The sequence below is a fragment of the Panthera tigris genome, chromosome A1 (genome assembly GCF_018350195.1).
Source record: "Panthera tigris isolate Pti1 chromosome A1, P.tigris_Pti1_mat1.1, whole genome shotgun sequence".
NCBI lineage: Eukaryota > Metazoa > Chordata > Mammalia > Carnivora > Felidae > Panthera > Panthera tigris.
This window is the reverse complement of record NC_056660.1, coordinates 28,821,888-28,833,781: the sequence shown is the minus strand read 5'-3', so window position 1 is coordinate 28,833,781 and position 11,894 is coordinate 28,821,888. Positions and strand designations below refer to the sequence as shown.

General features: G+C 40.2%; 2 protein-coding genes across 11 annotated transcripts in view; one reads left to right on the top strand and one right to left on the bottom strand.

The window, feature by feature from the left end:
• Window positions 1-1,203, bottom strand: part of MTRF1 (mitochondrial translation release factor 1) — a 63,681-nt gene extending 62,478 nt beyond the window's left edge. The window contains exon 1 of one of the 2 annotated variants that reach the window (XM_042977368.1): window positions 1,106-1,203. The gene's annotated coding sequence lies outside the window, so the exon portion shown is untranslated. Of the gene's footprint in view, window positions 1-589; window positions 725-1,105 lie in introns of those variants that run through there. The other variant, XM_042977373.1, reaches the window with a different exon arrangement.
• The window catches only part of NAA16 (N-alpha-acetyltransferase 16, NatA auxiliary subunit), a 65,810-nt gene continuing 54,713 nt past the window's right edge, over window positions 798-11,894 (top strand). For 4 of the 9 annotated variants that reach the window (XM_042977354.1, XM_042977344.1, XM_042977347.1 and 1 more), the window contains exons 1-4: window positions 799-1,123; window positions 6,087-6,171; window positions 7,989-8,093; window positions 9,694-9,851. In XM_042977354.1, coding sequence (XP_042833288.1) covers window positions 1,070-1,123; window positions 6,087-6,171; window positions 7,989-8,093; window positions 9,694-9,851 — 402 coding nt within the window. In that variant the 5' untranslated portion in view covers window positions 799-1,069. The other 5 variants (XM_042977349.1, XM_042977359.1, XM_042977356.1 and 2 more) reach the window with 5 other exon arrangements.

Sequence of the window (11,894 nt, the reverse complement as noted above, 5' to 3'; positions counted from 1 at the left end):
ACAAGTTAAGATTCAGAACATGTGTACCTAAATTTATGCATCTAATATTTACATATTCCATAATATTAAACCTACATCGTACGCATGGTTATGCTTGTCATCGATGCATATCCGTATCTTTCTAGACTCACGTTTCTATCACTGTGCTACTGTTTACATATGATAGTGCCCCAGAGTTGAAGATCCTGGGTTTGAATCCTGTTTCTGTCATGATTATATGGCTTGTATGAAGGGGAACCTTCTGACGAGAAGGTTTTTCACTGACAACGTTAGGTGTTCTAAACTGGGGGCAGTATTGTTTACTGACACTTCAAACATGCTTTCACATTAGTCCATTTCCAGGCCCACCCAATGACTTCACATACGTTGTAAACACGTCTTTGGTCTGCACTGAAAAGAGAAGCCTTCTCTCAAAGTCTAAGTGAAGGGGAAAGGACGGGAAACAAGTTCGTCCTACAAGACTTTACTTTGAGCCCAGCACTGTGTAAAGTTCCTGAGTGCAGAGAAATCAAAAAGTGAGTGCGGTATAACAAACATTCTCTTGGGCCACAAGCCTAGCAATCAGAGCACAGTACAATCAGTAACTTACGATTTGTAATGAGTCAGGCTGTACTAGGCCCACAGGAAACTTTCATAAAAGATAAACATCACTTGGGGCGCCTGGGAGGCTCAGTCGGTTAAGCGTCCAAGGTGCCGGTGACAGAAGCAACCTAACACTCCGCACACTGCGGTCCCCGCCGCCCGGACGCCCCCGCCGCCTCTGGCCTGCTGAGCGCCCCGCGCAGGCGCACGCCGCCCCGCTCTAGGGGACGGGCCCCAGCTGCCATCTTGCCGCGCGCGGGAGCCACCGCCGCTCACCAGTCCGTAGACCGGAGTCGACGTTGTCCATTCCAGATCGCGTTCCCTTTCCATTGCCAGCCCTGCCCAACGGCCTGCCCGGCCTGCCCAGCCCCTACTCCAGGCCATGAAGTGACCCATCGCCCGCTGCCCGACTCCTAGCATTGGTCCGCCCCGGTGCCCACCCCTGCGGAACGGAGCGCCCGGGCACCCGGTCTCCCCGCCGGCCGCGATGCCGAACGTGCAGCTGCCGCCCAAGGAGAGCAACCTTTTCAAGCGCATCTTGGTGAGTGGCCGAGGCCGCGCTTCCGACCCGGCCAGGCGCGGCGATCGGTCCGGAGGCGGCGTCTCCACCGCGAGCTGGGCTCGGCCCCGGTTCCGTTGTTTACCTCCGAACCGTCTCGACCCGACTCCCCGCCTCGGCCGGCCTCCCCCTGCCCCCAAGCGCTTCGTCTCGCTGCGTCTCTCGCTGCACCCCCGCCGCGCTCCGCAGTACCTTTGGGCCGGGACGCGTCGGCCGGGAGTGGCCCCCTTGGCCTCTGCGGCGCTCTGCGGCCAAACTCACGACCTCAGCCCTACCGGTCCTCCCGTTTGTTTCTTTTCCCCTTGGCCAGGTGTGTTCGTTCACTGATTCGTGCTTAACCTATTGCACAGTGCACGCTGATACCTGCTAAAGAGGGGGCGATCCTCTGGTGCAGTGGGGCTCCGACTTATACCGGTTACGGGAAAATTAAATCCTAGGAGGCCAAGCCTCCCTTGTAGAAAGAGTTTTTGTTTTTGATGTGCCGTACTTACCCCCTTTGGAAGAGACCAAGTGACTTGAACTGCATTTCAAAGTCAAAAGTCGAACACAGCTCTTTGGTCTCTTTTAACTTATTCAGGCCCTGCATTGGCTAAGTCGCGCCGACTGGCCGATTTCACACTTGAGGGGAGCCTTTACTTTGTTTCCAAGCAGAAACCTGAATAGGACCCGGAAAGAGATGACTGCTGCCCAGACGGGAGAGCTTTCCGTGGGTTCTGTGCCAGTGTCCTTGGTGCCTTCAATTGTTTCCCAGGGCCATTCTTCCAGGGAGGAGAGGCAACATGCCTTTTTGCCTTTCTCATTGTGCGCTGGAGACTGTAGATTTTAAACTGATATTGTAAATAGTGTCTTTTCTAGTGTATCTTTCATCTGAAAATGAGCGTTTAGATTTTAAGAGTGAATTTATTACTTAGAGCTTGTGTTACTTACATGACTTACATGGTAAGTTGTTGCTTACCTTTACTACAAATAAAATCCTACCTTTAGAATAGTTTTAAGCATTATCAAGGTAGGTTAGAAGGTAAGAACTCATATTAACTGTTCTGTTTCAAGCCAATAGAAACTTCATGCTTCTTCAAAATGTTAAAAAGATACATAATAGATGGGATTAATATTTTAAGTCTTAATTTTACGTGGTACTTAGTGTTGAGCAAACAATGAGAGACAAGTGTAAAAACAAAAAATTCTAATTGAAGTATTTTGGCAGATTGCTTCCTTGGGCCTTGTATATATTTTTTGTTAGTTTAGTTTTCATTTATTTCCATACCCTTATCACAGGATGGATTTGGAGAAGTGAACTTTTTGACCCATTCAGGTTCATCTATAAGTTGTTAATTGGATTTAAGGACATTTGGCATTGTACCTAAAAGATGACAACACTTATTTTCACTCTATATGGATATTTTCTAGTTCCAATCGTGTTATCAATAGATTATAAAAAAACAATTATATGATTTATTATACTCTAGTTACAAAAAAGTTATAGCTGCTGAATTAACTTTATTCCTAAGTAAATTGGGAAATGCTAAACATGTTCTTATCTGGGTCTGTAATATTTACTATAAGGTTACATGAATTTAGGAAGGTGCAGCAAAAGTGAATGATTTTATCATTTCACAGTTGCAATAAATGTGGGTATCATTTTGCTACACCAACTCCATGAACAGTCACAAAATTATTTTTCAAGTTTGGTTGGTGGACCAAAGTGCTTTGCCAGTAAATTTTTAAAAATTAATTATGAATGTACTTGAACACATCTGTACAAATTTACCAGCTAGCTGATTACATGTTCTGCATGGCTTGTACATGCCTGTCTTATTCCCCAAACTGGCTATTGGCGTTATGTTTTGTTGAATTTTGGAGCTACTCCATGCATTCTTTTACGAATGAAACAAACCCAGGAATGGTAAGTGACTAAATGTCTAAGGTTCTCTGTCTGGTTAGTAGCAAAGTTGAAACCAGAATCTATCTTTTGTACTGAGTATATATTCCTTACCAAACTTAATGCTTTTCTTTAACCTGTGTATTTAGATACTAGAGACAGACTACCTGGTTTTTTGTTTGTTTTTTTAGAGCTTATTTAGAGAGAGAGAGAGAGAGAACCAGAGGGGGAGAGGTGGGGCGGGCGGGCAGAGGAGCTGAAGCAGGATCTGTGCTCCCAAGCAGAGAACCTGGTGTGGAGCTCTAACTTATGAACCGGGAGATCATGACCTGAAGTAGTAAGTCATCCAAAGTTCGATGCTTAACCGACTGAGCCACCCAGGTGCCCCCAGACTACCTGGTTTGAATTATGGCTCCGACACTTACTAGCTCTGTAAATTCAGTAACCATGTGCCTCACTCTCGCCATCTGAAATGGAGAGATAACCTCATAGGTGTTCCTGGGATTTAAATAAGGATTAAGTGAATGGTACCAGACACTAGTAAATGCTTCCAATAAGTATTAACTATTATTATTGTTGTTATTGGTAATACAAGTATTAGTATTTCTAGATCACTTGTTAAGTCAGAAAAAACCTGTAATATTTCTTTTTTTCCTGTTCCCTAGTGGTTCCTTCTGCTTGTGTTTTTCTTGTCATTTGTCAGATGAACTCCTAAAGTCAAACTCAGATTATTTTTATTTTATTTTAAATATTTTTGGAATAGGGGATATATTCAGATGGTTCAAAAGTCAGATTTGTCTCCCATCTTTGTCTTCCAACTAAGTTTCCTTCCCTAGAGATGATCAAGAAGCCTCAATTTATTATTATTTTTTAAATTTTATTTATTTATTTTGGGAGAGAGAGTTGGGGGGGGGCAGGGAGAGAGAGAGAGAGAGAGAGAGAGAGGGAGAGAAAGAGAGAGAATCCTAAGCAGTGCAGAACCTGACACAGGGCTCGAATTCACAAACTGCAAGATCATGACCTGAGCTGAAATCAAGAGTTGCAGGGCTTAAACTCACCAACTGTGAGATCTTGACCTGAGTTGAAGTCAAGAGTCAATACTTAATTGACTGAGCCACTCAGGTGCCCCAAGAAGTCTCAATTTAAACATTTTCTGTGAACACTTTTCTAATTCTCTCCACATCCCACCCCTGCTGCATAGATTAACCACTTCCTCCTTCCTTCCTGGTACTGTTTTGCTTTGAACCTTATAGACTATATGTATGTATTTTATTTTATTTTAAATTTTTAAAACAATGTTTATTTATTTTTGAGAGAGAGAAAGAGAAAGAGAGAGAGAGAGAATAAGTTGGGGAGGGGCAGGGAGGGAGGGGGACAGGGGATCAGAAGCCAGCTCCTTGCTGACAGCAGAGAGCCCTATGTAGGGCTTGAACTCAAGAACCGTGAGATCATGACCTGAGCCAAAGTTGAACACTTAATTGACTGACCCACCCAAATGCCTCTTATTTATATTTTTTAGTATACTGTATTTATTGAGCAGTTCTAATTTGTGTAGACTCTGAGGATGCAGCGTTTAAAATAGATAAGATCTCTGTTCTCATGGAGGTTATACAGTATGGTGAAGAAGACAGACACTAAATAAGTAATCAAATAACAATTTCAGGGAATGATAGTGCGGTGTAGAAAATGGAGTAACATGATAGAGAGTGTATGTTTTGGGTGGGGGGGGGTGGGAGACTGGCAGTGTTAGAGTGGTCAGGCAGGTGACATGTGAGATTCCACTAGTAAGGAAGCTCTGGGGAAGAACATTTCACGTGTAGAAGGAACACGTGCAGAGGCCCTTAAGTGGGCATAAACTTGGCATGTTGAGTGCTGGAAAGAGCATGCATGGCAGTTTAAATGAGACATGCCTGTCTCATTTGGAAGATGATGAGATGTTCATGTGATCAGTGGCTGTGGTGGACAGTCGCTGGTTACTGAGCCTGGCTGGTGGCACTTAGGTGTTGCTCACACATGTATTAGACTAGTGATGGAAAGATCATGGTCTTTGGAGTCAGACCAGAGTTTGCAAGTACGCGGAGCCACTTATAAACAAATTTTATGAACTCTTACATTTCAGTTTCTATGTCTGTAGGGAGGAGGTAATGACACCTACCTTAAGGAATACTTATGAGATATAATAGGTTTTGTATGGACATACAGTAGTTGCTCGTGTGTGTGTGTGTGTGTGTGTGCGCGCGGGCATGCCTTGGTTTCGTTTTTTTTTAATGTTTTTATTTTTGGGACAGAGAGAGACAGAGCATGAGCAGGGGAGGGGCAGAGAGAGAGGGAGACACAGAATCTGAAGCAGGCTCCAGGCTCTGAGCTGTCAGCACAGAGCCCGATGTGGGGCTGGAACTCACAGACTGTGAGATCATGACCTGAGCTGAAGTCAGATGTTTAACCGACTGAGCCACCCAGGCGCCCCGCCTTGGTTCCATATTTGAAGTGGCACTAATGCAGTTTCTGGTTTTTTTCTGTGTTGTTATCACATATTTTTTGCTTTTGGATTTGAATTTTTACAAAATGTAGCAGTGTTGGTTGGCAATTAAATTCCCTATTTTTATTTGTATTTTTTTTAATGTTTATTTTTGAGAGAGAGAGAGAGAGAGAGAGCAAGTGATGGAGGGGGAGAGAGAGAGGGGACAGAAGATCTGAAACAGACTGCACTGACAGCAGAGAGCCCTACACGGGGCTCAAACCCATGAACTGCGAGATCATGACGTGAGCCAAAATCAAGAGTCAGACGCTTAGCCAACTGAGCCACCCAGATGCCCCTAAATTCCCTATTTATTATTTTTTTTCCTTTTCTTCTATAAAAGTGAAAATACTCATACTAGCACAACTTGGCAAGGAGTAGTTTATGAAAATATACTTCATGCTATAAGTGATTTAAATTGGTATAAAACCTTCCCATTGTATATATTTTAAACCTACTTTTGGATCTTAAATTTAGAATATATATAATGCAAAGAAAAGTTGCTCTGTTCATTTTATTAATTAATTCTTGTTCATATTTCTTTACAGAAATGTTACGAACAGAAGCAGTACAAAAATGGCCTCAAGTTTTGCAAGATGATTCTTTCAAATCCCAAATTTGCTGAACATGGAGGTATTGCCTCATCTGTGAGAGACTGCTTTGGGGAACTGTAATTCCAAAATCAGACAGATAGGATTCCTAACAGTGAAAGAAGAATACTTCCAGATTCCATGCCTTGTAGCTCTCTATTAGAGTATATAAACATTTTTGGTTATGTGTCTTATCAATCTTATTCTAGGTCACTTTCCTTTTATTATGCTTAGGTGTATGCACAGTCTTTGCTTTCAGATAAGTGACTGGTTGATCTGTTGGGGAATAATTGGAGTATATAACAGTACTTTTATAGATGTCATTTCATCTATTACTTTGAGTAGGACTTAAATTTATACTTTGATTTCTTGTCTGAAATGAGGATCATATCTGCAATACAGAAGTAGTATAAAAATAGTCAGATGTATTTTATTCTTTGGTAGATGTCTTTTTTATATATATGCTGACCTTTCTATATAAATACTTAAATTAGATACTATTGATTTACCATTAAATTGTTTATCTTGAGTTGTTAGCAGGGTGTTAATAGGTCTGTATTTGCTTGTCTCATCCTTTTTCACTGGTGACCAGTGTTTATTTAAAGGATGGATCAGGTTAGACATGCAAGTTATGGTCCTACAGCAGAGCACAGCTAATTGGGGTCTCTGAATATTAGACGAGGGTAACTCTTGAGACCATCTTCTTGAGAAAATAGGCTAACTCTGCTCAGCTTTCGAATAACATTAAAAGCATTCTTTGAAGGAAATGGAAAGAAGTCTTCATTTCATAGAATTTTAAAAATGTAAAGCTTGTTTTCAAGTTTTTTTCTCCAGGGAACCCTTATCCAAAGTGCAGCATGTGGAAAAAACAGATAAATGTGTATAAAATGACAGATAAATGAAGACGTTTGTAGGGGTCTGACTGCTGAATCACTGTGTTCTGAAAACCAGAGTCCACAGAGATCATTTGAAAACCATTGTTTGTCTAATTCCCTGCTTGTGGATTTATTCAGAGAATCATTTCATTATAAGCCATTTTTCATTAGCTGCCTTAAATATATTCTTGGGTTGCTACTCCTTCACCAGTCTTATACTCTTGAAATGCAAACTGATATTCCAACTAGAATTAGTTGGAATAAACTTGTGGCCAAAAATAAAGTGTGTTCCAGTACTGAATAGGCTTATTTTTACATTGCATACATCTCTTTGCTAAGGAAGATTGTTTTTGTGGGGTGTAAATCAGATGGTGGATAGAAGTGCTCTTGGATGAAAGCTGTGGAGCCACTGTAGTAGAGTTAACTCAACAGGACTCGGTGCCTACTGTGTTACCTTTTCTCAGCAGAATAATCTCCACCCCCTTTGTACAGTCTTCTAAAAGGCAGAAAGCATTGTAGGAGTCCTAGCCTAAGGGATTTCAGTCCCTAGTCCTCAGTCGTAGCCTAAGGGATTTCAGAAAAGGATTCAGGCTAAGCTTCAGTAAATACTTAAATGTAGTTTTACTTTTTGTATTGGAGAGAAGTTTCTATTTATTTATTTATGTATTTATTTATTTATTTATTCAATATTTGAAATTTATTGTCAAATTGGTTTCCATACAACACTCGGTGCTCATCCCAAAAGGTGCCCTCCTCAATGCCCATCACCCACCCCCCATCAACCCTCAGTTTGTTCTCAGTTTTTAAGAGTCTCTTATGCTTTGGCTCTCTGGAGAGAAGTTTCTAACTATGTGATTAAAAAGACAAATAATGTAAGCATTGGCAGATATCATATTAAAATAGTATTAAGAGCTAAACAAAATAAAATAGTGCTAAGAGAATATGAATTCTTTGTGCGTAAATAGAGGTTAAAAATATTTTTCAGAGACTTTGGCTATGAAGGGGTTAACATTGAACTGCTTAGGAAAAAAAGAAGAAGCGTATGAATTTGTTCGTAAAGGACTTCGTAATGATGTCAAGAGCCATGTCTGTATCCTTTTGCAATAATTGAACTTTATTATTTCATTTACTTTCCATTTAGTGGGGTTTTCTAATTCAGAAAAAACAGACCTTTACTATGGAAAATTTTGCATAGAAGAAAGAATTCAATGAACTCTGTGTACCATTACTCAGCTTCAATAATCATCAACATTTTGTAATATTAGTTTCTTCTAGTCCCCATCCCTTGTTTATTACAGTTGGTTGAAAGAGAATCCCTGTACAGTATGTATTCACTTCAGTTGTGCTTAGTGTGAGGGAAAAGGAACTGATACGTGACTTGAAACCCATTTTTGTCTTACATATCCATAAACCTGTTATTCCAACTGACTTGTATAGTAAAATTTGTGTTCTTTAAACTTTGTTTTAGACATTTCGGAAGAAAAATTCAGAAACACCCTGTTTTAAAACAGAGTTTATTTAGTATTGAGTATGATACTGGTTCTTCAGTTTGGTTTCTGTTGCACAGGGACAAAGCTGGTAACTTCACTGGATACTTACTGTATTTTTCATTGGCTGATATCTCAGTATGTGAACAGACAAAAGTACTTTTTTTTTTTTAAAGCTTTTTTATTTTTATTTTTATTTTTTTAACGTTTATTTATTTTTGAGACAGAGAGAGAGCATGAACGGGGGCGGGCAGAGAGAGAGGGAGACACAGAATGGGAAGCAGGCTCCAGGCTCTGAGCCATGAGCCCAGAGCCCGACGCAGGGCTCGAACGCACGGACCGCGAGATCGTGACCTGAGCCGAAGTCGGACGCTTAACCGACTGAGCCACCCAGGCGCCCCCAAAAGTACTTTTTAAGGATGGGTCATCGAAACTGACTTTCATTTTTGTTTGGCTAATCTGTGTGCTTATTCACAATCTTTTCACATGTTGCCCTTGGATCTTAATATTTTATTCATCTACGTATTGGCCAGTATTGAACATCAGTAGTCTAAGTAGTGTTTTCATGTATTTAGCTTAGGGTTCTCTCAAAATACTAAATACTTATTTCTTTATCTCAGTGCCTACCCCAGAATGAAGAGAAAGGGCATGTAAGTATGATAGTTTTTTTTGGCTCTAAGATATGCTCAGACTTTAATTTATAGTAAATAAAATTTTGTGGTTGTTAGTGTCACTATTGAATTAACTGATGGTTATGTGTTGTTTGAGAATTGATTGACTATAAACTAGATTTAAAAGATAGTTGGCAGCTTTTGTGTGTATAGTAATGAAGCATCAGTAAGTATTGAGGTGCTGGGGTGAGGAACTAAGGGGATAAGAGGTAGGAAACGTGAGGAATTTTTACCAAGAATTTTCTAAGGTTACATAAATACAATGGAGAATTCCAAACACGTGTAAGTGGAGAGCATAGACTAATGAACCCCATGTGCCCATCACCCAACTTTAATAATTTAACAATTGTCGGTCAGGACTAATCTGGTTTGATCTCTTACCACCTGCTCACTGCCCCCTCCCTCTGACCCCAGATTATTCTGAAGTAAAATCCAAGACAACTTACCACTTCGTTAAGGTAAGCTTTATATTAGATATGTAGCATAGCATATTTTAGTATCTGTGAATGTCTCTATTTCCTTAACTTAGTAGGTTGGCATGTTTATGGACTCTTGCAACGTTCTGATAAGAAGTATGATGAAGCTATTAAGTGCTATCGAAATGCCCTCAAATTAGATAAAGATAATCTACAAATTTTGAGAGATCTCTCTCTGTTGCAGATTCAAATGAGAGACCTTGAAGGTTATCGAGTAAGTACTTTAGTCTTAAGTGTACATGTTCTTACAACAGACATAATTTGAAAACATTTGGGTTCAGAATGAGATGAGCATAGGCCAAGACTATGTAGATTTGATTGTTCATTATCATCTATAGCAGAAGGGGAAAGTCACCTGAGACATTCTTCCCCAGTTAACAGTTGTGGAACTACATAGTTAATCATAAAAAGAGGGTAACTGTTTATTCATTTAATGCTTTTTAAAAAACTAGACTACCTCCTATGTGCAAGGACTACCTCCTATTTACAGCTTTGGTAAACAAAGCTTTTATAATTGAAAGCTAAATGTAGGGATTAATTAGCTTTCTCTGTTATGGGTTAGTAAATATAAAATGATGTGGCAGGATTGCTATAAAGCAGTCTTTCTCTGGTCCAGACCTCTTCATACTGGCACCTTCCAATCTGCTGGGTATCTCCGTGTGCTTACTCCATTGAGTACCCTGACTTCAGTACGTCCACAATGGAATTCTCTCCCTTGTATGAAGGAGACCACCAACTCTTAACAGTTCTCTTTAAATAAATTAAGTTCTTTCATTTACTTTTTACTTTTGTCTTCTACTACCATACAAATCCTTATACCCTGTGCCTAGATTTTTGCAGGTTTCGAGCATTCTGCTGAGCTTAATAAAGGTATCATTCTTCCAGATCATGATTTTTTCGTTTAGCCTAGGTGCGGTGGGAGTTAAAATCAGTTATCCATAGGAATGAGGCAAGGAAATTAAGAATACTGGCAAACCGTGCTTGCTAAAAGGGGTAGTGAAGATACAAGAGCAGTGGTTAGAAGTGAAGGACCTGAGGAACCAGAGGTACTGGTCGTTTCCCAGAAAAAGGGTAGGAATGTCACTGAATAAGAGTGTTGGCCAGAGAGTGAGATATCTGAATTTATGATTTCTGGGTGGTAGTAAGGTCTAGGGTGTGGTTGCAGTAAAGTCTCATGGGTCCCTGAAGTGGGGTAAAGGAGATCATTAAAGATGGGGAAATCTTGATTCTAAGACAATAGCTTGTTTTGGATGGGTGATCCACAGTGTTGCATTTGCAGCAGGATAGTGGCGGGATTTGGCAGAGAGAAGAAAACTGACCAGACTTTAATGAAGAAAGGAAGTGACAGAAACAGTGGTGAAAAGGAGAGATGGGAGTAACACAGCTTAATTTCATGTGCCTAAAATGAACCAGGCACACAAGGGGAGAGGAGTGATACTGTCTAAGTCGTTTGCTCAAAGATCTTTTTCTTGAAAAGACTGATCATGTTCTCCTTGTGACATATAGTGTGGATGGACTCACTTGGCACCTATTCCAACAATAGAAGCTAAAAACACTACATTTTCAGAACTTCATTGCAGCTAGTGTTCTTCATGAGACCCTGTTTCCCCACGCAGTTGTACGCACCTAAAACTCAGAGTCAATACGAGCTGTGAAGGGGTGGGGGCTGTGTAGGAAGGTTGTATTTTGTGCTAGCGAAGATGTCTGGATTCTTTGGGGTAGCCCTGGTGGAATTTCTGGGGTTTTCTCCCTAATGTCTTACATTATTATTACACTGTCTTCGAGTAGCAGCAGTGTTCTGTTAGAAAATTCCAGGCTGATGTTTGAGTATTTGCTCAGGCTTTGTCCGCCCTGCTTCTGGAGCTTCTTGTAACAATGTGAATACATTATAATTTCACAGTGATTTTATAAACAGCAGAATTTAGTTTAATAAAAATGTATCTTAGTCTCTCTTCAAAGATGTTTAGTTACCAAAAGAAATATGCATTATATAAAAGTAATTTTATAAGGCAACCCAAAAGCATGGGCCCCAAGAATAGCTTTTTAGTAAAAGCTTTACAGTGAGCATTAACGGAGTATTCTAGAACTTAAGTAATTTAGATAAGAACATAAAAACTATTTCTATTCAGGAACTGATGTTTATTCCTTGAATTCATTAGAAAGGAATTAAAAGCATTAAATTGTTTTCTTACAGCTCTGTGTTGAAATACAAATATTTTAGAGACAGTTAAAGTGAAAAGAGAAAAAGACAATTTTT